The sequence below is a fragment of the Channa argus genome, chromosome 4 (genome assembly GCF_033026475.1).
Source record: "Channa argus isolate prfri chromosome 4, Channa argus male v1.0, whole genome shotgun sequence".
NCBI classification, from domain to species: Eukaryota; Metazoa; Chordata; class Actinopteri; order Anabantiformes; family Channidae; genus Channa; species Channa argus.
Genome location: NC_090200.1, coordinates 20,042,076 through 20,067,695, shown reverse-complemented (window position 1 = coordinate 20,067,695; position 25,620 = coordinate 20,042,076). Strand labels below are relative to the sequence as shown.

At 39.6% G+C, this 25,620-nt stretch overlaps 1 protein-coding gene across 4 annotated transcripts in view; it reads left to right on the top strand.

Moving 5' to 3' along the window:
* The window catches only part of b4galnt4a (beta-1,4-N-acetyl-galactosaminyl transferase 4a), a 136,988-nt gene that overhangs the window by 28,023 nt on the left and 83,345 nt on the right, over positions 1-25,620 (top strand). For all 4 annotated transcript variants that reach the window (XR_010914244.1, XM_067502247.1, XM_067502244.1 and 1 more), the window contains exon 2: positions 17,555-17,667. Coding sequence is in view for 3 of the 4 variants with exons in the window: in XM_067502247.1 (XP_067358348.1) it covers positions 17,555-17,667 (113 nt within the window). In the remaining variant the exon portion in view is untranslated. The remainder of the gene's footprint in view (positions 1-17,554; positions 17,668-25,620) is intronic.

Below are 25,620 nucleotides of genomic sequence, written 5' to 3'. Positions count from 1 at the left end.
CATTTCAATGCTTTTATTGGGGACTATTTAAAGTCATCAGATGTACAGTGTTTTCCCTATAATAGTACAGGCATGAAATCATAATTATAAAAAAATATGAATGATTGTAACCAGAGAATATTGCTTTTAAAGGATTTTGTATGTGCACCAAGGTTTATAAAAATGAGGGGTTATCTTCACAGATTTCTTTGTTTTTGTTTGTGATTTTCCTATGGAACCACAATGCCACTTTATGACATCTGTACCAGTAGTAACAGTGCAACGCAGCAGTTTAAGAAAAATCCTCCAAATTTCCAGCAATCAGCTAACGTTAACACTGGAGTGTTTTCTGGTCTTCTCTTGCTAACAAGTGCACTTGATAGTTTTCTCGGTCAAATACTCATTCCAAAGCTCTCTTACTTATTATTTTATATTTGTTTTAGCTTCAAGCTGCATATGCAGATGTACTTACAAGTACAGATGACAGCCAATAGCATTTGTTTCACCATGTGGCAGCAGTGGAGATGGAGCAAATATATTAGATGAGATTCACAAAGAAAAATCCCAACTTGATTATATGGAGGTAAAATTTTATTTAATGACCATTTAAAGTACAGATTTTTATTTATTTATTTGTTTGTCCTTCAGCTTATCACGTGAGTTCAAGGTCACCGCAACGGATCATTGTCCGCATGTTGATTTGGCGGTTTTTACGCCAGATGCCTTTCCTGACACAACCCTCCCCAATTTCTACCGGTACTGCACAGCTGGGGATGGAAAAGGGCTGTTGGGGTTTCGACATATAGTCGACACTGAGGATTGAACCACTGATCCTGTGGATGACTGCCTTTAACAACTGAGCTACAGCTACCCTGATTATTTAAAGTACAGATAATTATTGTAATTTAACATTAATTACACGGCATTCTAAGAAAGCGTTTTACAGTTTAAATTATAGAGTAATTTATTTGTAAAAAATTGGGAAATAAATATAATTTGTAATTATTGGGATAATACTTACTTAAATAAAGTTTGACTGGTAATTTACAGAAAACATCTGTCATTTTACAGTTTTTAAAGTGAAGCTACAGTAAAAACTGTGGGAATGTGGGAATGTGGGAATTGGAAACCTTGACTGCAAGTTGGAGCTGCAGGAAGGTGGGTAGAGACAAAGAGACCCAGCCACAACCACACACTGATACAGTATGATTACCGAGGTGCTGTGTCTGAACTTTAGACTAGAGGCATCAGACTTAATTCTATCTCTTTTTCTCCTTTCTTTCAACCTTATTAAATATACCATTTCACCAACTATTGTCATGGGGGTTGATAGCAGCCCTTTGTACTTTATTGAGAGGAAAGAGACGCCCCAGAGCCATATATTCTTATTCACCTTCTATAAACTGAGCTCTCTGAGGTCACGGCCAACCTAATGTGGATACATTTTAGGACCCCATTTAGGTATTAGAAGCATTCTGACCACATCAGTGGGTTGAGATTGTTCTCTAGAAATTTGCAATAAACAGGGGTACCAAAACAATGGAAGATTTCTTCTGCGTGTAGCAGATTGTCTCTGTAATCAGTACAGGTTCGTGTTCATTTATGTGTAGTACACAACTATCAAAAATGTTTATATTTTTTGGACTCTAAGTCAATTTGCTAGTTTGCTGAATGTCTGAATTTCCGTTTGTTAAAACAGTTGGACAGATTAAAATCATAGAAAGTTTGGCTTTTTTAAGCTAGATGTTTTTTCAACACAACTATAGACAGTTCCGACATGATTCTCCAGAGTTCATATGAGAGAATGACTTTCTGCATGACTCTGAGGGATGGCCATGTTGAGGGGTTGAGTAATCCCATTTATTTTATTTAATATACATATTCCACCATATCTGTAGTTGTTTCATCAATTGTGAATATACAATAAAAGTATTTATTGTATTGGCTTTAACTTTACCATAAAAGGTTTTCACAGACTGGTTTTGTAGAACAATGTTTTAATGAAGGACTTCCTGTATACTGCATGTATGTAACAGTCTAATGGTAGTGTTATAGATAAATATAGAATTTTTTTTGTCTGTGTGTTATACAAATACCACTGTGTCTAACTTACATTACCCATTACCCACATTACCCTGCTTAATCAGTGGTATTCTTGTAGAAAACCTTTACGCCCGCACAGACACTAACGCACAACGCTGACCCATGTACATTTCCCCATCAGTTTATGGAGATGGCTATGCTTTTTATGACTGAACAATAGATTTGAGTGGCATCATGAGAGTTGGAGCAGGATTAGACCTAACCTCCAAGGGCTCACTCCAAAGCCCCTTTTGTGCATGTTTGTGAATAGAAACATGGTTCCCTGAGATTGTCTGTCTGCCTGCCAGCCAGCTGTGTCCTACATGCCATCTGCATGTAGGATGCATAAGCATTTTGGGATTCTTTTTCCTTTGCTTCTAGACCAGTAGTCTGGTCGCTCTGGCCACTGATTATATTAGATTTTATGCTCTTTAGATGGTGATTACTTGAGGTTTGTGTATTGTGCATTGATGTAAAGCTAGCTCTCCTTCTCCTTTTGTAATTGTGCCTGGATATGACATGACAAGGGAGCTAAGCTGATGCCTCCCTGTAGCTCCTGAAGTTGCACAAGAGACCAATGTATCTGCCTCTATCACCTCTGTATATTTGACAAACTAGGCAACGATTTGATCTAGGATTTCTCTACTACCTCCTCTTTCCTCTGCATCTCTAATCAACCATTTCAACTAGCTGAAAGCATCCGGCTAGTTGTTTGTCTTTTCAGTTGGCTGAGAAAACACAGAGGGAATCAACGAATCGTGGCAATCATGGTTTCAATGTAATTGGCTGCTTCAGCTAGTAATCATGTCGTAGAGGTCTCTGATAATAAGAGAGCATCTCCTCTTCCTGATTGTCTAAGGGCATCTCAGTAAGATGTTCTTCTTTTTTCTTTTTTCCACTCTAGTGAAGGAAATGTAGGAGGGTGGGAGTCTCACCAGAGAGTTAGTCGTGCATGAACAGAAAATTACCAGGAGTAATCACTTTTCCTTTGCGTTTGATTTTAGATTTAGCAATTACCTCCTGCCCTCTATTCATCTTTGGCATGCTGTGAGTCATAAATGAATACACAGGTGCATTGTATGTGCGTATGTTTGTGCGCAAGTAATTTAGTTTTCCTCTGTCTCTGTGAGTGTGTGTGCATGATCAGCAGCCCTCTTAATCTTTTGAGAAGTTGACCTGGTTTCTGGTGTCAAGCACTAGCATGGTCAGACGTGGTGAGTAGGTGCTCTTTTCATTCTGAGTAGTAGGCGTTTGACAGTATCAGTCTGCCATTAGGCTCTGTGATGGATGCTACACAGAGTAGGAACAGATGGGTGGAGGCTGCTAAGGATGGAAATGGAATTGAAGGGATACAGTATAGATTTCCTGCACAAATTCATCCATCCACAAAAAATGTTTTATACCAAAATGTTTTTCACATTTCATTTGTAGGCAATGAACATTACATGCAAAGTCTATTTTTCTAAACTATACTAGCAACTTACAAGGACTAGTAAGGATTCAAAGACACATATCAGTAACTAAGTAATTACAACAAGCACGTTTTCCACTCGGATTTTAACGTTGGCATGCTTGTTCTACTCAGTCCTATGTATCATTTGCATGCCTGAACAACGAGCCTGCAGTGTATGCAAGTGTGTTTGCTGTCCTCCTTGGTTGTTTGCCCATGTTTGCAAGGATGAATACAAATTGGGCCGAGTTCCTTATGGCTAGAGAAGCTCTGGTGAGTAAGATTTTATCCCCTCTTTCCTCATTGTGTGATCTCTTAATACAGACATTGCTCTGCTTCTGCCTAGCGTTTGGCGTTACTCGTCTCCTCTGACACATCCCTGAGTCATTTGATTTTGTATGATGAGCAATATTGTCACCCTCTGCAGTGTTTTCTTGACCCTCAATACAGGCCAAAGTGTCAGTGCTGCTGGCCTGTTGTCCTCGGCAATGAGGATTGTGTGCAGTTTTGCTGCTCCGTATGTGACAGTCCTGCTTGTTTTTGTTTTTCTTGACCCTCAGTTTAGCCTTAAGTAGCATGGCTGGAGTTGGTGTTGCATCCCTTTCTTTCTATGTCTCTTCTGGCCCTCTCTTTACCCCTACGTGAATGCTTTCTCTGGGAGATCCTCTTTCCTTCAGCTATGAAGTCCTTCCCACACCACATTTTTCATCCTGCTGCTGACAAATATAATAAAAAGTAGAGAAAATTTAGCCCTTCTACTCTTTTGCATCACTCAGCATGTCTTCTTATTTCTGTTTGCTACTCCGTCCGCTTTCCCTTTCTCCCTTTTTACTTTCTCCTAACGTGTACACTCCACTCATCCCTCAATCACAGACTTGCACCTTTGCCTTTGAGCAAGGTGGACGAGGCTTATCGCTGCTCTGGCAAAGATTCATTCAGCCTCGGCTGTCCTTCTCCCCTGCATCCAGTCCGTTTACCCCTCATCTGCTGTCCTTCTCACCTCCCTGTGCTTTCCTCCATTCTCCTCTTCTTTCCAATTTCCTCTGCTTAAATGAGATGTTGTGTACAGAGTTGAGTGTGTACATTCCTTATCACCAGCTCCTGACCGGGTATTAGGTATTGGTTGGTCCGTAATGAAACAGAGAATACTGCTGTCCAAATACACACCCACTATTTTTGTATTTTGATGTGTGTAAATGTGTGTGTATGTCTGCATGCAAGTGTACATTCTGGCATATGGCTGATTAAGGTCACCCTCGTTTTCATTTTATTACTCTTGCCACTGTCCTCTCTTCTTTCTCTTCCTGTCTCGCTCCTTCAGCCTCTTCCTACTTCTTCTGTCTCTTACCATTTATCTCAGCTGATGACTCCCACTGTCTCTGCCTTGGTTTATCTTTCTCTGTCGGCATTTTTTGTTCTCTCTGCCTCTCTTCCTCTTCCTTTCTTTTACAGTATACTGTCAGTGTGTCAAGTCTAATTGTTTAAAACAATTTGGGTTTCTACTTTGTGTGTTTGCTGAGTGCACACTGTTTATGTGTGGAACCCGCATCTGTATTTTTGTTTCTGTCATTCTTATCCACCAGCACACCCTCACCCTGCACTGTGGTCTGTTCCCTCTTTGCTCCACTGTTCCTCATGCATAGTAAATGTGTTTAGCAACAGCGGAACAACAAATGCTTCGTTCTTCCTCCTGCTTCCCACATGGCTGTGTTATCTGGCATGACAATTCTTCTGTCATTGTAGAACTTCCAGAGAATGTGCTTTCACTGAGCCCACATAAAGCATGAGGTGCTTTTGTCTGTAGCAGTGACAGCATTCCTCTATCTTTCTGTAGCACTTCACAACTGGACTTACTTTCTACCCTTTTGGCATACACTGATCACTTTTCAGGAGCCTGATTCAAAGAGGTTTATAGCATAATTGGATACTGGTGAGCCGTAAAGCCTGTAATACCTATTAAAGTGTGTCAGATCAGTGACTGATAGCAAGTCTTACAGTACCTGCAAGACAGTGTTGATCTATGTCTTTATGACCACTGAGAATGACAAGCTTCTATTAGAAATGTGCCACAGTTGTCATAAAATCATGTTTACCATGTTAAAATAAAGGATAGTTATTGTTGATAATCAATAACTGGTAAAAAAAAAAAAAAAAAGAATACCTGGCAGTGTTCTGCCACTAAACTTTTACACCATTTATTTTTTTAAGATCTTATAAGATTTAACACAGAACAATCTTATGGAAAAATCAGCAGATGAAAGATGCCTCCAGTTCATGTTCACATAAACATAGTTGCCCAAGTCGGTAGTTTTCATCTTAAAATTCTCCTATAGGGTAAATGTATGATTGCCTAGGGAGACGACTGCAACAGCCCACAGATGATGTACTGGACCAGCTAATTCATATGTCTGCCCAGCATTATGTGCTAGATTCAAGAGGACAGCATGTTTCAGTTTGTTTGTATATGGTCTTATCAGGTAATGTTTAGCTTTGATCAGAGGGTCATGAATGGCTGCACAGTGAGTTTACATAAGGGTCATAACACGTTGCATATCAGTCGCAGATGTATAAACCATAGCAGCTACTCTTCTTCCTTTCCTAAAATATGGGACTAAGAAACCACTTGAGGTAAAGAGGTAATATAATGTAATAGGTTCATATGCATTAGGGAGTGTTGAAGTTTATATAAAGGCTTGAGTTAGAATGCATAGGGTATGTAAGCCTACTGTAGTAACAACAAAAAATGTTATTGCATGAAATATTAAATGTTTTGTGTAATGATTATTGTAACACATGATTTATAAATATGAAACCAAAACAAATTTAGTGTAAAAAATAAAAGAAATCTAAACTGGAACATGAAAGAGTTCTGCTGTTGATCAAGATCAAACACGAGAAAAGGTGATTATATAATTCAAATCGAGTCAAACTCACACTTAATGAATGCACAACACCACAATCAGATCAGTTTTTGATCCCACATGTGTCATACAGCGTTGAGCCAATTTATGCTTTGGTGCTTTGCTTGTTTTCGTTAAGGGTGTTGCCAAGCAGTGAGGCACAGAAGCCTGAGATATTTTCACACCATGCTTGGACATGTTAAGATCTGGATGTGCAAAACAGTGAGAAAAAAGCATTGATTGAGGCCTTTTCTGTGCTTAAACACTGAACAAGTTGGGCATCTGTTCTATTAAGCACATAAAAATGATTTTGTTTGCACCCTATACTCGCTGCACTAGTGTCATCTCAAGTCCTTAAAAATGGAAGCAGGGCTGTCAGATGCAGCATTAGTTTTATTTATTTCCTTCAAGTTGTTTTGACTTGACAGACTCCTCTTCTTTGATGGCTATGATTTTTATAAATACCTTGTTTTTTGGGTTATTTTTTTGTTTTACATCAGGAATCTGATGTGTATGCTAAATGTATCAGAGGGTTTTGGGCGTGTGGAGAAATTAGTTTACGTTTAACGTACTTAGTGTAAATCACCAACAGAATCCAAAAGAGAGTGATAATACACACTTTCATTTGCATATCCATCATTTCCAGGTGTGCATTCTAATGGAGGTTGTGTACACTTTTGATGAACACCACTGCTGAATGTGTCATCCTGTGTTATTATTTTTATTTCAATAGTGATTGCTCCCCTGGAAGCAGATTTACAATAAATTCTTAGTACAGAGTGAGCTATTTTAACATTTAACAGTATTTATGATTAAATGTGTCCAGTGAGGAAAAAATTATCACACATAAACATCTGTGAATAAGTTAAACCAAGCAGGTGACTTAAATGTGTTTAATAAACACAAGAAAATGCACACAATTGCAAGAGCTTGCATGAAAAAAAAATGGGCTGAGCCCTGCTTTCTCTGAGTCATAGTCAGCACACTCAAGATGATTTTTGTTGCAGGATTAGTGAGTGAATTAACGGTGGGCCCCCTGATGTGGGAGCAGAATCACATTAGAATTTCATATATTAAATATATTCATATATTATATATAAGCTCTGTGAAAGATACATAAGGTAAATAATGCTGTAACTGAATTCATCAAATGAATAAGTGCACCTCATTTAATCGCACTTATTTTGGCTGTGTCAACAAGTGCCTTGTTGACACCGTAGAGAGGTAAGGAATTGTTAACAGTTCTGAATTTGAACCACTGACAAGAGGTTGGTTTAATGAAAGGACCATCAGAATAAGAAGCTGAGGAGGAGACAAGACATGACAGAGTTGGCCTGCCTAAAGTTGTCACCGTTTCCCAGGAGTGATGACGCCTTAAGACAAATCGAGGCCCAGCTGGTTCCCTGGCCACTCGTATAAGTTCCTTGATCATAAATAGCCAGGGCTGCAGTGCTGGGTGGAGGTGGTTTGTCATCAGGCGTGGCCCCAGCCGGGGCACCGAATCCCAGACAGGAAGGGAATTTATCACTGTACAGTGATAAGACAAGGCTATTATTGTTTCTGTCCAACCCCCTCTTCTCCCTCTCCCTTGTTCTCCATTCCCTCCTCCTGTCTTCTTTCATCTTTTATTCTCATATTGTAACCGCTCACCACCACCACTCCCTGGATTTGTTTTAACCTTTTTCTTCTTTTAGATCCCGTTCTCTTAATTATGTCCGTCCTCCCTCCTTCACCATCTTTCTTACTCGATCTCTTATTCTCTCAGCACAAAGGCAATCTCATCAGGAAAGTAATGACACTTAGGGATGATAATCAGATACTCGGTGGAGGATAATGACCACACTGGGGTTCTACACAGAAGCTATATTCATGTATTAATTGCTGCCATGGTATCAGGTGGCTGCACAGAGTGATTGAGAGGAAGAGAGACAAAAGTGGGGGAGGAGAGGTAGAAAATATTAAAGGAATGTTGGAAAAACAAGCATAAGGTGGTAAGAGAAGTAAAGAAAATGTTGAATGGTCTGTGAGGGAGACATAAACAAGAAAAGCAGAGGATAAACGATAAGGTTATTTAGGGGTCAGTCTTGTCTCAAGTGTTTAGAGGTTTCTAAAATACCATTTGTCTTTTTTAGTGAGGCATAGCTAAACAATTTTTCCTCTCTCCCTTTCCTTTTTCTGACACCTTTGTCTCTCTCCTTCTTATTGCTTCCACGAGAAAGTGTCATTTTTTTCTTTTTATCTAGCTCACAAAGGTTGGTGCCATAAGATTTGAAGCCGGGCCTTGACTCAAAGTTATCTAGAGTATGTTTTTTTTTTTTTGGATCCAGGCATAGTGCAGACACCCCAGGCTCCTCTCTTCATTGTCTCCCAGGGCAGCTGCTGAGATGTGAGGAGCGCAGAAGATGGATGAATTAACGCAGAAAGGTCTCCTCCAGCATTCTCACCTCATTTAGATGCTCTGTTTGCCTCTGACTCTTGCTAACAGTGTGACAGCACGCTAGCCTGGCACCAAGGCCCTTGCCGCCTCTGTTTCTTTGTTTACAAATGTATGCTAATGAGTGAGGGGGCTCAAGGAAGCATGCGACCCGTGTGTGCTCACTTTAATTCATTCCCCGTGACACATCAGCTGTGACAGTTGTGGTTCTGCAGCGGCTCAGAGTAGCCTCTTATCTCCTCTGCTGTGATTGGAGCAGCTGCCTCTGGGTGTCACTGGCAACTGTAGGGATTGCTTTGTATGTGTGGATACAGTAAGTATCTGTACACCCACTCATAGGACCAGGCAAAACCCTGGATACTGAGAACTCTGGACACTTTTAAGCTTTTAATATAGATTACCATCATAGATTACTATGCACCTATGTTACTGTCTCTATGTTAGTGGCTGCTATAGCTTCCACTTTTTTGTTCTGTCTCACTATATAGCCCTCTATAGCTCTTTAGCTTCTTTCTCTGATTTTTGGATACCACGATGGAAATGTTTTCATTTTACACTCTTGTCTCTATGACAACCCACTGTAGGAACGTATAGATCTTTAGACAGCGAGTGGAGTTCCAAGAGGCCCTGGGCACTAAGCAGCAGGACGAGATGGGTAGAGGCAGACAGCCATTTAGAGGTGAGCAGGGCGAGTGGGCTACCAGGTCGCAGTGGGATCATGCTGTTTTGGTCTGCGGCTTTTGGCAAAATACCAACTAGATAGAATTATATGAGCTTTTACACTTTGTCCAATGTGACCTAAGTTGCCACCTAACTATACTCTGCAAAGATGCGTACCATGCTTAGTCAAGAATAGAAATCAAGATTTATCTGATGGTGAACACTATATCTAACCATACATTTACTGCACAAGGCTTGCTTGCCTTATTATAAACTAAAAGGGCTTCATGTTATCACCTTCTAGGAATCGTTTAGCTGCCAATAGTCAGATGAGTGTAGAAAGATATTTGTATTTCAAATAGAATGAAAGTTGGATATACACATCAATAGGGTGCCTTGTAGGTACTTCCTTTCTGACTACTTAATGGAACTCTTTACAATTTCCCACAAAGATAAGTAGTGATAAAATGCATTAATAGAAGGTCAAAAAATGTCTTTTGCATTTGATGCAGATGTTATGAACATGAGAAGCATTTGCCTTTCATTCCAATTGCAGCAGTTGTTGTAAATTGCCAAACTCATCTACTCTGAAATGCAAATGCGTAGCTGATTGTTAGATTTATGCGCATCTTTCACATAAGTGTGTAGGCTTGCGAGTGTGTGCGTTTGTAGCTCAACACTGCAATAAGGTCATTCCATTTTCTTTCAGGCTATCTATTAATCTTTGAGTGCACTGTGCCTTGGGGCTCCGATTTTATGTTTGTCTCCATTCAAGGCTTTTTGTTATTTGAATTTTCCTAAGTGCCATCTTTAGTGAGCTGTTAGTGGAGTGCAAAACATTACGGGAACATGAAGGAAAGAGTAGAAATGAGAAAGAGAGTGGGACCTCCTTGCCCCTGACCCATATTACCACACATTAAGCATCTCTGGAATCTCTGTCCTTGCCCTGTACACCCACGGGTCTACCAGCACACTTCCTTTCTACATGTACATACTCTTTCACTCCACTTTCCCATCAAGTTCACCATGTCTCTCCTCTGCCTTTCCTTGCTCCACTCAGTGTCTTCGTCTCTGTTTATCCCATCTTTGAAGCCTTGTTATGCCTCTTGTCTTAATGCACTTTTGCTTTCCTCAGAAGCCTGCGTTGTTAAAGCTGAACTAAAGGCCAGAGAGTGCAGCGGATGAAACCAGGCCTATTCATCAGTGTCACAGCAACCCTCCACTCTGCTTCATTACTGACTGGCTAATGGCACTGATCAGTGCAGTTTATTTGCTATAATTAGCTAGCTCCATTTGGCCAGCACAACCCTACTGAAGCCTGCTAAGCTTAGGCTGCCCCCCACCATGTCACCCAGTGTGCGTGCATGCACAAATGCATGTCTGTTGGGCATCCAGAGTCATTAAGAAACTGTACTGGCACATCCGTTTGACATCCTCCATTGCCTTGTGTCATCAGTCTTATGATGCCATATCTGATTGCGGGGGAGGGGGGAGCCACAATTCTTGTAAAACTTTATAAACTGTCCACTTGTAAAATTTAGTGGACTATATTCAAAATATAAGGCAGAGTGGGAAGGTGAGAAAGAAGAAATTAGTGGCTCACTAAATCACTCAGTGAATGGCTGACAGAGTAATGATTGATTAAATGGGTAAACATAAGAGCAAGTAGGGTACTTGATACTCTCTCTCTCTCTCTCTCTCTCTCTCTCTCTCTCTCTCTCTCTCTGGTTGTAACTTCTTTTTTAATTTATTTCTCTTTCAACCAGGGTCTTGTCTTTGCATCCCCCTTTCAGTCTCCGCCAATGTACCAGTCTTCCACTTCCAGTAAAATCTCCTCCCCCGTATCAGTCTCGCACCCTATCCCCTCCTCACTTAATCTTCTAGACTTTCTTCAATTCCTATACTCTTAAAAGCTGCGACTTCTTGTTCTGTCATCTTATGCAATTTTAATGTTGTTCCTCAATGGAGGGGGAGGAGGCAAGGGTTGTATTTAGTGTTCTCACACAATGCCTCGCAAACTTAAGGGGAAGTACAGTGTGCGTCATACTCACTGAGTAGAGGACATCAGCCCTGTCAATAATTTACACAGAGCAAGATGCTGCTGTGCAGTCTTTCTGTAACTCTTTTGTCTGTTTTTGCTTTGAAATCTTGTGTCTGTATTTAATTATGCCCTAAGATCCTCACACCTTTTCGTTCACATCTATTACATTTATGTTGCCTTTATCTATAGAGTGAATTTATTGGGTGTTCCCATTTATTGGGTTGAAATATTTTTAGGTAAACTGGATCATTGAAACAGCAAACCAAACAGAAAATCAATGTCAAGAGGTTATTTTTCTGTTAAACCACCATTTAGAACAGGCATTAGAAGAGCAACTTTGACTGAAGTAAGGTTGTTGCACTGCCAGAGGTTGTTGTTTCAAAATCTCAGAAACTGCTGACCTCCTGGGATTTTAGTGTGATCAGAAAAAGAAGATAGGCTGTCGGCTGCAGTCAAGCAGGCAACAATACCTTGACGGGAAGGTTGGGGGAAGATGGCTGAATTTGTTCAAGCTAACAATGGGCCACAAGTATGCGACACCTCAGTACAGTGATTTGCAGAAGGGTACATCTCAATGTGTCTCATCAAACCTTAAAGCTCCAACAGCAAAAGACCATACCAGGCCTCGCTTTTGTTAGTGAAGAAAAACTTCAATAATCAATCAGTAAAAACACTTGATCTACTCTGTAGAGGCGAACTTACTCGGATCCGGTGGTCCGACAATTATCCACTCCAGAGATCATTGTATGACGAACCCGTCATGAATGACATCATCATCTTCTTAAGCTAACTAGCTTCATAATACGCAACATACACAAAAACAGAGGAAACCCTGGTTGGCTTATACATACAAATCAAAATCATTTTAGTGTGACATGCAAACAGCAGAGTGAGAATTCGAAGTAAACAGCATGAAGTCATCCATCAGTCCTGCCTTGTGTCAAAGGACCCAGCTAGTGGTAAATGTGTGGGAGTATTTTCTTGCACAAATTAGGCCCCTTGATACAAGATGTTGAGCTTCATTTGAATTCTAGAGTCTGCTAAAGCATTGTTGCTGAACAGTAACCTTTTTCTCATGGCTACCTCTGGCAAGGATAAGGTCACAGCTAGCCTCTTTATTATCTCAAAATATTTACAGAAATGCGACAGTGACCTCAGTGTGCTGCAGGAAACTGCAGACAGTCCCGGTCTAAATCCAGTAAAGTGTCTTTCATTGGTTGGAATGTAAAACTGCGGTTGTAAAGTTTGAACCTATGAGTCAGCATGGACAAAAAACACATTTTCCATCAGCTTTTTTTCAGTTTTTTTTTTTCTTAAATATCAGATTACTAAAGCGAGAGCTTGACAGGAATAAAATCATAAGCAGTTCGTGTAATACGTTAATCAGTTTTCAATTTGATAAATTTCAAACATTATCTTTTTCCAGTGTGGGGGAATGTTGTTTAGCAAATTTTTCATGTAATCTTTCAGTTTTGAGGTGTTGGTTTGACTTTGCCCTCTGAGAACCTTGTATGGGCATCACGTGATTCATTGCAAATAGAATCTTTATTGATCGTCATTGAGCACATATACATTTTTAACTAGTCTACATGTTACAATTATATTCGGTCTCTGCATTTAAGTCATCCCCATGGAGAGCAGCTGGGACCCACAGGGGGCCAAGTGCCTCGTTCAAGAACACACCTGGTGGGTGCATCCTACGGACCTGCTTCCCAGGCTGATGTGCTACCCAATAAGCTACCAGGCCATTATAGTGAAAATTCAAATATGCTTGTTTTCTATTGATAATCTTCTATTAATGTTAAATGTTAAGTGTGCTTGTCTACTCCTTTTTAAAGGGTACCGGATAATGCAGGAAACATTTGGGAAACAATACAGGCAAATAAATTCTAAAAATGGCTGTTGGCGTTGTTCTCTAACCGCTGTGAGCTTCTGTGTCTGACTCTGTGCTGTTTTTTCCCACTGTTTACCAGAGGGGCTATTAACACGGAACAGATCCCAAGGGCTACCAAACACATTATTATTAGTTAATGTGATATGAAAAGGCTTTGTCATATGTGTTCAAATTAATCTTGTCCTACTTAACCACCTTAGTTTTGTTTATCTCTTATATAACTGCGTTCACTCTTCTCTTTCGAACTGCCCTTCGATGCCGCTCTTGTAGTTGCTGCTGTGCTCACTTCTTTGATTCTGTCATTAGCATTCTGCTGTATCACCATTCTGTCTATCAACTAACATACATTGAAGCATTGCCTCGCAGTGAACCCAAAAGTTGTTGTCAGTCTTGTTCAAAGATAAAATGAGACACAGACACACAACCTTCACACACGCAAAAGCATTTCTAGTATGCCCATATGCACAAACACCCTGAAATAACCACATACATATAAATTGACACATATATAGCAAAGGGCTCTGATATCTGCAGTTTGCCAAAAGCTACAGAGTTTAGTTTTAGAAGGACAAGGAGGCAAGGTGAACTTCATATTCACTACTCTAAAGCAGAGGAAGCTAGAAGAAAGTTTCCACTAAATTCCTGTCACTATCTACGGATTACGCTTACATCAACTTTGGATAAGGCTCTTGTTTATTGCTGTTTTTAATGTACTCTGTCAGGGGCTTAATCTACAAAATGTTCCAAAAATCAGTCACTATCTGTGTTCTCTGGAGGATAGAGAAGATGCTCTCCACAATCTTATCTGTGCAGTAAATAGTGCTGCTGTTATAAGGCTGGGGGACATGAACAAATTAGGCAGAACATGAGGGAGGAGGCTCCTAAATGATTAGTATTCCTCCTGGTCTCCTGCTGGTGGCGGAGCTCGTAGTCGATTGGCTTCCATTAACCTGCCAGTCGGCTTTTCATTACTTCATTAGAGCTGGCATGGAGACTTGAAGAAGTACCGTCACAGTCGAGGGACTGACTTCTGACTTCTGGAAGTAAGACTTAGCTCCTCTTGTGAAGGTCCACGTTTGTGCGTAAATGTCCATACTAGACTGTTTGCTGTTCTTTCAGAGCTTTTTAGTTGTTTACCGGTCATCATGAGTGCATGATAGCACTTATGGTTAATATTAAAAATTGTAAATGTTGTAAAATCACCAAAAGGACCAGCCTTCATGGCTTCTATGGCTAACTAACCACATACATAAATAAGCATTACGGAAATGTCAGAATTTAGCTGTAAGCTGTAAGACTCTATATACAAATTGAATATTTCTTCTGCATTCAAATCATGTATGTATTGTTATTAGGATTTAATGCATATGTAAAGATAATCAGTTTTTGGAAATCTTGGGTGTTTTGAAATAATAAATAAAAAAATTGTTTGTATGGTTTGTCTTGCAGGGTTTTTGTGTTTGACTAGCTAATTTGTATTTAAGGTGATCCCTTACACAAATGAGGCCAGGCAAAGAGGAGTCTCACCTCACTCCCTGGTGTATTGCCTGCTCATAATAGACTCAGATAAACGGTTAAGGGGAGATGTGCTGCCTGTTGACTCATACAGTGACTCATGCAGCGTGCACTCAGAAGAAGAATAAAAATAAACAGCAAAATGAAGCAAATATAAAGGCATAAAGATATAAAATTGCTCTTTATTTTCCATTGGAGCAATTTTATTTTCCATTTACAATGTCTTACATTCTGTTGGAATATTTTTTGTTGTACTTTGAAACATAGCTGTATATAATGTACTGTACATGTAAGAAACACTGGAGCATCGTGAATATTCACTAGGTAACACTTGCTGCTACAAACATCTGCCATTGTACCATTAGAAAAAAGGTTGTAGTTACATTATCAGATCAAAACGTGTACTTGTACTGGTATTTTTGGCTCAACAATGGCCGGAATGTCAGGTTCAACGTGTCTACACTTTGGTGTTTACTCTTTGATCTGGGGGCACTTTGATAGACCCCATACGCCATACTGACTGTAGACTGTCCGTGTTTTGTTGTACTGTGGGCTAACAGCACACTTTTGGCTCAAGTGGCCTTGTTTGACATGGTAAAGGCAATTACAGAAAGCTGATTAAATAGCAGAAAGCTTTCATTAGCTGGTAATAAGTTGCTTATGAATTATTTATGTATATGTATGTGTTTTTGAATTATTTGGGATGACCTTCCAGTCTACCTTGTTCTCACAGTAAAAGAGTCAAAAACATGCAACACAATATACCTTTAGGTAATCAAACAAGTTTAGATGAGAATCCATTGTGGCGGTTTTCTCCTGTTTCATTTATTCAGCAAAAAGAGATGATTTTTCATATCAAAGCTTATTTTTATCACAGCTGTCTTGAATCAGCTGAGTTGCACTGGGAATGGAGGGAGACAGACAAGTTGATATCCAAACAAAAGAAGGAAACAAATCATCTACATGGATTGTATTTGCCAGAGATTTTCATGAGATGTGGAACAGGATAGATATAAGGGAAGCAAAAGTTTCACTTTGGCTACATTTTATTTGTATTTCGTGTATTTTCAGTTTTATTTTCTACTGTCTCTTCTCTGTCGATGCACAATACTGATGAGTGAACATGCACAAAAATACCTGTCTGTCTTTCCTCTTCTCCTTGACTGCCTCATTCTCCCCAGAGCTCAACCCTGGCAAACACAGACACCCCCCCACCCCTTATCCAATTCAGCCCACTCGCACTTATTGTTAAGGGGACATATTGAAAAACCATTAGCTCTCATTATGCTTTATAGCCACCCGTTCTCTCCCATTCTGTCTTTTAATCACAATCCATTCCCGTGTGTGTGTGTGTGTGTGTGTGTGTGTGTGTGTGTGTGTGTGTGTGTGTGTGTGTGTGTGTGTGTGTGTCTTTCCATGACCTTGTGTGTGTAGCATGTGTGTATACTGCAACAATCTAGTAAACAGGGCGGACGTGCAGACAGTAATGAACCACTTTTCACAGTAATGCATTTGGGGACACCACAGTGTTCCAACCCCTTCCATCTTTTTACGGAGGAGTCAGTGGCACAGACACCACCTTTTATGGCAGCCCATCTGACCTGCAGCAGTGTTGTACATTCATGAACATTATCAGCCAAATGGGATCGAGTATAGTGCAATACAAATAAAAATAGATTGGAGTGAATAGGGTATAGATTCCCTTTTTAATATGAACTCCTCATAGAGGTAGAGACCGTCACAGGAAACCGTGTGACTATCCTTTCAGTCCTTGTAACTTCAAATATCCAGGGTCTCATAGAGTGTTAAATATCCTGTTACTGCTTTGTGTTGAATGTGCCCCGGTTTGATTGTCCGTGACAGTGTGTATGTGTCTGTGTGTGTGTGTGTGTGTGTGTGTGTGTGTGTGTGTGCGTGTGTGTGTGTGTGTGTGTGTGTGTGTGTGTGTACGTGCGTGCATGTGCTTTATGTTTTGAAAGATGGCAATTTTTACCATATGCTTTATAATAGACACACGCACACACACTCATAATAAGTGGATTTAAATTCTGGTTGTTCTCTCCGGGCCAAGGCAACTGTTGTCATTGTGCAGCACAACTCCCATAATCCATCTGTAGCATGACAGCATCCTAACAGCTCCACTTCACAACAGGAAAAGCTATTCTTTATGTCTCTCCATTTGTCGGCCTGTTCCTTTTTTCCCCATTTCACTCACTCCTCTTCACATTTTCCCTGTGGACTGGCTTTTGTTCTTCTCTCTTGTCTCTTTTCTTTTTTCCAATTTCATTTTTTTCCACTTAATCTTCTTTTCTTCTAAAACTTATACCTGGGTTTGATTACTGTATAGGGGCCCAGTAAAAAAAAACGAGTGATAGCTCATAATTATTATTGACCATGATGATGAAGATGGTGATGAAGATATTCATAACAATAATTGTGCTATTGATCATGATAGAGATCACAAAGACAATGATGCTTTTAATAATGATGATTATCAATGAGGTTGATTACAACAAGGAGGCTAATGATAGTGACAGTAATGATAAAAATTGTACTTCCTGGATTTATAAGCAGTGTCCATATTTTCACCTTGGCCCAGATGGAGAGAGACAGACGGAGGGGACCGATGCCAGCCGTAGGAGGGACACTCGGTCCTCAGCTAGTCACCACAAGAGTGAGGACACCAGCGACAGCAGAGAGGATGAGGCAGCAGTGAGTCTTACTTGCTTTCTATCTTTGCTTTCTCTCCACTCTGAACTGAAATTTAATGTCCCCACCTAAACACCCTTAATCCCCCCCACCCACAGGCTCCTGACCAAGCAGTGATGAGGTTTGTGTATCTGTATGGAGAAGCTCAATAGGGCTCTAACACTCACAGTCTGGCTCTTAATTATAACCAAACTGTTTGGGCTCTGCTCTCTGTACACCCACAGATTAATGTTCCAAAACGCAATCAGTGTTAATAAATAAATCGAGGATCAAAAGAGTTCAAGGATTAAGCAAAACAGGTAAAGATACAGGTAAAGGTCCTCATGGATTGGGCTAATGGGCTAATGTAGAAGGGGAAATATTAAAGAGATGCCATCTGTGATAAGATATTATGATTTTGAATATGTGATTTTTACTAAAATCCATCTGCAGCTTAGCCCACCCACAGCAATGAATTTTAATAATGTTTCTGTCTCTTGGAGGCCACATCTCAAAATACATTGTGAATACATTCTGCAATTTTACCTCTTCTTCAAGCATTTATATCTGTAATTGTTTCCATGTCGAGAGATGTGAAATTAGACAGAGTAATATCCAACCGCAGAGTGTGAGACAGTTTGGACCACTGCCAGAGATCATTAGTACTTGGTACACACAGCAGTAAATGACTGAGACAATTTGACACTTTAACTCTTACTTTGCCTGACAGTGGGTGGATTTATGGATTAAGTACAGCAATTTGGACAAGACAGATCATGTCCAAGTTCTGAAGGAGACGCAATGCACATTGGCTCCAACTGTTTGATGAAATGACAAGCTACTGTTGTTTCCAACAAGCAGTCCAAATGGGTACAATTGTCAAAATGTATCCAAAACTTCCACTGGAAAACATGAATGGTAATGAACAGCTGCGAGTTCCCAGTTCTCCAAATCTTTACCATGCTTGGTGAGCAAATGTTTGCAGCCAGATCTGAATGTCTGCTATGATCACAAAGAGAAATGTTTTGTTAATTCATGCTTTGAAGGAATATTTAGGGTCAAGGGCCTGTAACAAATAGGTAATGTTCATTTTATTCACAGCTGCATGCTTTTGACTGTCAGATTTCTACAGGAAATCAGCTTGCGGTTTACAAATAGGATTAAAAACACTGAAAATACAACTTTTGGCTTTGTAAAGACTTTGGGTGTCTACAGAAAATACATGTAGCAGTCAAAACCATTTTTTTCATTTTTGACGTGCATAACTCATGTCTACCTGTTTTTTGTTTGCCTTATTAAATGTAAAAAGTAGGGATGTCTTGATGCCAAAGCCAGCATCGGGCGTTGGGTCCGATCTGGCGTTCGCGTACTTTGTGTGTGCGTGTTTGGGTACCTTGTGCTTTATCATGTTTTATATCTAGTTTTCCATTACAGATGTGATAGTAGAGCCACCTACTGGTTGGTAATGGTATTTTTCACTTCTATTTATGATAGGAAATGGCTTGTTAGTAATTCACTCCTGTGCGTTCGCGCAATCTTCTCACATTTGAGCCTAGGAAAAGATCTGTCTGTAGGTGATACCTACCGATTGTTGTTTGTTAGAAATATTTGATTAAGGTCAGCCAAAATCTAAGGGCAATTTAGACATTTAATTTTTGGATGTTTTAGGATTGTGAACTGATTGTGAGCAATTTCTTTCTCTTTTGTTACATTTCAGTTCTACCAAACAAACATAACAGCTTCAAGAGCATCAGTAGACATTCAAAGAAAAACAAGCCTTTGGTGTTTACATCCAGGTAAACACGAAGTCCAGTTATGGGTCCGGGTCTTCACACGGCCTGGGTCTTTAAGGCTCAAAGGTTTTTAATTTCCATCCAAGGACTGACGCCGTTTTACGTTTTCATGGGGATGTCTCTGACGTAGAATGAGTGACTGGTTTCTGGTGCATGTTCATAGCATTATAAAATGTTGTCATTTATTTTGAAAGACAAATGCTGGTGTCGGCTAAACTACACACTGCTGTCAGTGAGCTCATGATTCTTAGACTATTTAGATTTTACGTTCATTGAATGGTGATTATGGTAAATGATTGTATCATGATGTGTAGATTTGTTAGATCAGCTGTTAAAAAATAACCATCTTTTTGTAAGAGTGCAGGGAGGCAGAAAAGAGACATTAAAGGCCGACCACATTTGAATAAAACTGAAACTAACACAAAGGGGACTGTAGGAGTCTAAATTTTAAAAATCCACAATTGGCGTGCAATTCACAATTTTATTTCATTTTTTGCTCCTTTTGTCATTGCATTGTTTCATCCGTCACTCTGTCAGCTGGAATATATTTAATATTATTATTATAATCTCCTCACATTGGGGAGGGTTGCATCAGAAAGGGCATCCGGCGTAAAAACTGCCAAATCAACATGCGGACAATGATCCGCTGTGGCGACCCTGAACTCACGGGATAAGCCGAAAGGACAAAAAATAAAAAATTATAATCTCCTCACAGGCTACTGTGTTTCCAACATGTAGTTCAGTGTTTTTTAGAACAGTTAATTTTAATCTAATCTAATCATGAAAACTAATCTGAAGCTGTTTGTAGACAATGATCTCTGGTAAAAAAACTACCAGCGTGACCTGCTGCATGTTGAATAGTTTTAATGATCAGTTTTAGTAACTAACCAGACACAGGAGAGGTGGGGGAGTCCCCACCTGTCAATGTCCAGAGCCTTTTCCAGGTGAGACGGACGTGAACATGGATTTAATGACTATAAAAATCATGTCTGGTCATATTTATTAATTATGGGCTCATAAATGAAGTTCCTGCTGTTGTAAGCTCTGCAGCGGTGTGTCAGTCTTTCTGCTTTTTTCATGGCGAATTCCCCCAAACAAACTTCTCTACATAGGTGCTGGGCATGGGGAGGGTGGGTAACCATGGGGATGGTCTCACACCTGAGAGGTGTGAATGACAACTTCATTTAAATATGAATGAAACCATCCAAACCTCTGCAGACATGCCTGGTTCTTCCATTGTTCTACTTTTTCAGCAGGATCAAATTTTCCGCGCTGCTTATTGTGTCACAAACTCTCAAATACAAGAGAGACAGAGTTCCTTTAAATCTGTACAAGAAGCAGATTTACTAAGTTTCTGCTTGTAAGAGACAATAAATTGTTACAGCAGCTCCTGTTTGTGGCTGAAGAGATGATCATTCTGTTCTCCTGAACGTACACAGCTAAAATCACCAGTGGTAACTTCCAAAATATAAATTCTAAATTAAACATTCTCAGAATTAATGTAACATGGACTTTGCTATGTTGATCAGGCTGAATGTGGGCTGTTATTAACATCTAAGAGACAGTTTCCACTGGTCAAACTCTCTGAAAACAGAGTCACAGGCACGCAGCTGGTAAACCACCTCTGTCCTTTAAGGTGGAGAAAAAAACAAATCCAGAAACTACTGTAACTATGGCCTATATAAGTGCAGACCATTTACCATTTACTATTTTTCAACATGCAGCAGAATTCTGATGGTATCCTGACTTTTCTATAAGTGGGTGTATGTCTAAACAAAAATGTCGGAATAAAACACTGCCGATTATATTCTACGAGCCCCCAGTGCAATGTTTGTATTCTGTGTGTGAGCTCGTGCATGTAGCACGCTGCTCTGTCCCAAATCATTTGGAGGATTAAAAGCAATCGAGTGGGCGTGTTAATGATGTTTGTATCACTCAACTGCCACTGTAGTCGAGTGATTGAAGCTTTTTTATTAGTTGCACGGCACCAATGTACTGTAAACAAAACACATTATCAAAGTAACTTCATCTTGATGTGACGCATATGATTTAAACTGAAAGTCATTAGATTGATGAGATTACATAAACAGTGATACAGTGATACAACATTGCATATAAGCCTCATAGTCTCGAGTCTCCCATATAAATGCTGAAAGCAGCCGTTATTTCTGAACTGATTGCTTGATAAAGTCAGATTAACTGTAACATATTTAGGTTCCTTGAAATGTTAAGTTTGGGAAAAGTTTGCTGTTCTCATGCGTCTTGAATAATAGTGGACATATCTTCTACTCCAGTACCTTGTTGGTGTACAAATACAGTACTACTGCTATTGTACGTTGTGGTAGGGACTATGATGAGCGCATCCACTGGGGAGCTGTAGCTCTTGAGTTTAAGCTCCACGTACAGAGTATATACTGTCGTCACATGCCATCTCGTGGAACAAGAGACGGGCAATCGTCGTAAGAGTGGCGAATTCACGCGGCAGAGGCCGACACTTTCAATGGCTACATCTGTAGCTGTCTAGTATTGCTCAGGTACGCTTACGAGGGCAGCATACTTGTGATTGTACTTGTACTTGATGAGGAAAAAAAGTATAGCCAAATACAAGTCATACTCATTTTTCACAAGATTATGTACCAATGTTTATTATTTGTAACTGATATTGATGACAGTAGTACATATAACTAGAACTCTACCAGAAGTTTGCTTTGTTTTACAAAATAATTTTACTTCCAAATCCCTTCGTAAACTCTACAGTTGTCCTCGATTATCCATCCAGATATCTCACCGCAAGTCTGTGCTTTTTTGGTCTTGTTTTCTTTTCTCTTTGTTCTTATCATTGAAAATGTTCTGTTTATAAAACACCTGTCACTGAATTGGCAGAAGAAAACGCAATAATATCCATTCTCATGGGATTTGCTTTACTGCAGAGGATTGATGAGGATACTAGTATCCAGCATCTCATACTAGAGGCAAAACAGTTTAGGATTTGTATTTGTTTTGGGTATTGGTGGGTACTCAAATCAAATGTATGTAATTGTACTTGTGTTCAGTCTGGACAAAAGTGGTAATGGGACATCCCTAGGAAAAAGAGTATTGTAATACTAAGATTTACCACTCATTATTTCTCCTTAAGGCAAGTTATTTAATACTACTCCCTCCTTTCACAACCTCATTCATGCAGGTTTCCACCCCAGAATTTGACACTCTGTCTTCCGTGAACTGATATCTTGCCTGAGGCTCAGGCACCTGTAAATCTACCTGAGGTGCTGTAAAATCAAGTTTTTAGAGGCATACAATCTGCGGTAATTTACTACATGTTTGGCTTTGTGTGAAAAATCCGTGAAGCGCAAAGGACATACATTCAAACAAAGCAATGAGATGTATCAAACATAGTTATTGATATTTTGATAATAAAACTCTTTTACCTCTCCGCCTGCTGGGGGATCATTACACAACCGTTTTCTGACCTGCATCCGCAGTAGTAACTACATCAAATACAGTTCTGACAGTATGGTAGTAACATCATCCCAACAAATCATACACGACCCTCAGCATGTACTTGGCCGCACACAAGTTGTAGCTGCAGGAGTTTAAGACCCAAACAAAGTTCAAGCCCAAATTGTAACACAATGATTGTGCGGCTGTTGACAAGCTGTGGGGACCGTCCCAGAGAAGAAGACGATATATCTTTTTCCAGAAAATGCAGTCGTCTTCAAAATCAATTTAAGTGAAGGCTTTAAGAAATGTGCTTGAGGAGATAAGAGTCATGAAGGAAAGCTGGCAGGGGTTTTTCTAAATGACTCTCCTCTAAACTCTCAACCTGCCTGATAATGTTGGGGCTTCTCCTCTGTAACAGTCGAATGAAAAGCGTCTCTCTGAATAGGTGTGTCTCGACTATTTGGCTGCACTGTCAGCATTCTGCTGAAGTCACTAAAATGTGTTTAAAAAAAAGTTTATAGTTTGGCTCTTTGTGAATTTTAATAGCATTGCTTTTTTTATTTGTTCGCCAAACAATGAGTGATAGATTTGGTTTCCTTCAAATAATAATCACTTAGATGAACTGTATTCATATTTGGATGGTAAACACACTATAAATCATTACAATTACTATACATGAGATAGATCCGGCCTGCTGCAGGAGGTGCTTATTTAGATTTACAATCTGTAGAGTATAAGGCTGAGCCCCATTTATGGTTATCTATAACACTAGTTTATTTGCAACAAGCACAGTAGTCTGTCCTTTCAAGTATGTGTGTGTCTGTGAACAAAGCTCATCCTTAAGATGCTTCTGTTCAGCTCTATATTTACATCTCGCTTCATCTATAATTTGCATTCCCATTTACCAGCTCTTTGTTCCAGCGATACTTGACCTCTGAAGGAGTGCGTGCTTTTGTATGTGATCTCCAGATGGTGCTGCTCATTCTGCATAAACCTCTCAAGGAACGCCAAAGCAACATACACTAATTGACATTCAGTTGATGTTAGGGTTTTCCAGTGAGAACTCTTCTTCACTTAGAAAATGTCAGTGGCAAAGGTCAAATCTATAGCCTGTGTTTCAGGGCTTGTTACGAAATATACACTAAGATCAACCCCAGACATGTAGCTATGCGTCTTAGTAAAGAAAAAGAGAGACAGGGGAGAGAGCGATGATTTAATGTGTTCAATGTGAGTGTAATGTGGGTCAGGGGGACACATGCCATTTTCATTTTCTTTTTTTTTCTCCATTTTGCCATCCTCAGCTAAGCTTCTCTAATGTTTTTTGCTGCACTAATAGCTCACTGAAGTTGTGATTTCAGAAATTTCAGACAATAAAACCAGAATGTCACGGATGAACACAAACAGAAAGGCCCCAACGCCCTGTGCACTCAGGACTAATAGACAGCCTGAAAGAAAATGGAATGACCTTATTTAAATTGTGCAGCATTTGGCACAAACAGTTATTGGCTTACAGCAGACATATACAATGACCGTCAACACATACACCAGTAAAGCAAGATATTAATGGATAGCTTAAGCTTAATTAATTTAATGAGGACTTTTAGAAGGCTCTAAATTACAGTGTTTTCAATTATCATCTCTTTGTTTCTTTCATTTTGCACATTCTCACTCTCTTCTTAAACACTATGTATAAGTTATAAAAAGACCTTGGTATGAGTAAAGGTAAATAGGGGGATTCTGGTTTCTTATGAAAGCCACGTAAATGTGTCCAATGCCTCTCTCATTTGTTATTAAATGGAAACCAGCAATCAGAAAAAACAAGAAAAAAAACTGAAGTAAAAAAAAAAAGGTGAGAAGATGAGGAGCAGGATCTTCTGTAGAGGAGGTAATAACATTTTTCCTTGCTGCTGTGAAAGGCAGCGAGTGAGCAGCAAGCGTTTGCCTGCACCTTTCTTTCTCCGCCTGCAAATCACTAAAATTGCAGCTTAAATATTTGACAGTGTATGTCAGGGTTGGCAATTACAGGAACCGTCTTAGGGTGTTTTTATTTTTGAAAGGCAAGGAATATCTCTCTGGCCACCTGCTTTTCAAGATGCAACTTGAAATAGATTTACACTGTCACAAGGTGTGTGTCTGTGCGCATGCCGCCTCCAGGGCAGCCTCCAGCTGGTTACCACTTTGTCTGACAGTCTGACACTAAGGTTATATAAAGCAAGGTGTGTTTTTGTTCCTATACCACTTGGTGCATATGTATTACCAGGTACAGTATGTGGGCTTGTGTGTGTATGCTTGAGTGGTAATATGATTGGAATGTGGATTGTGTTCTCTGACCTGTTCTTTGCCAAAAAGAGGAGGAAACAGGCCTTTGCAGGATAAGAATTATTAATGAACATTTATTGTGAGTAAAAAAAAGGATCGGATCAGAATCCGTATTGTTCTATATTTAACATTAAAGCTATCAATTCGGTATTGGAGCCAGATTACGTTGCAAACTACGTTGGTACACTGCACAACCCTAATTGGAAAGCGTGTGGCTGCTTTTTGATGTTTTGGTATTTTTTGTCAATAAGCATCTAGCTAACATCAATGACAAAAGCGTTTCTTCTTTAATCTTTTAAAAATTTGAAATTTGTTTATCTGACACATTGAAACTAATCAGAATCTACTGGAGGTTCTGTTTCAAAAATATTTTTATCACCTTTTACTATTCAAATCATAGGAATAAAAGAGTAACTTCTTCATC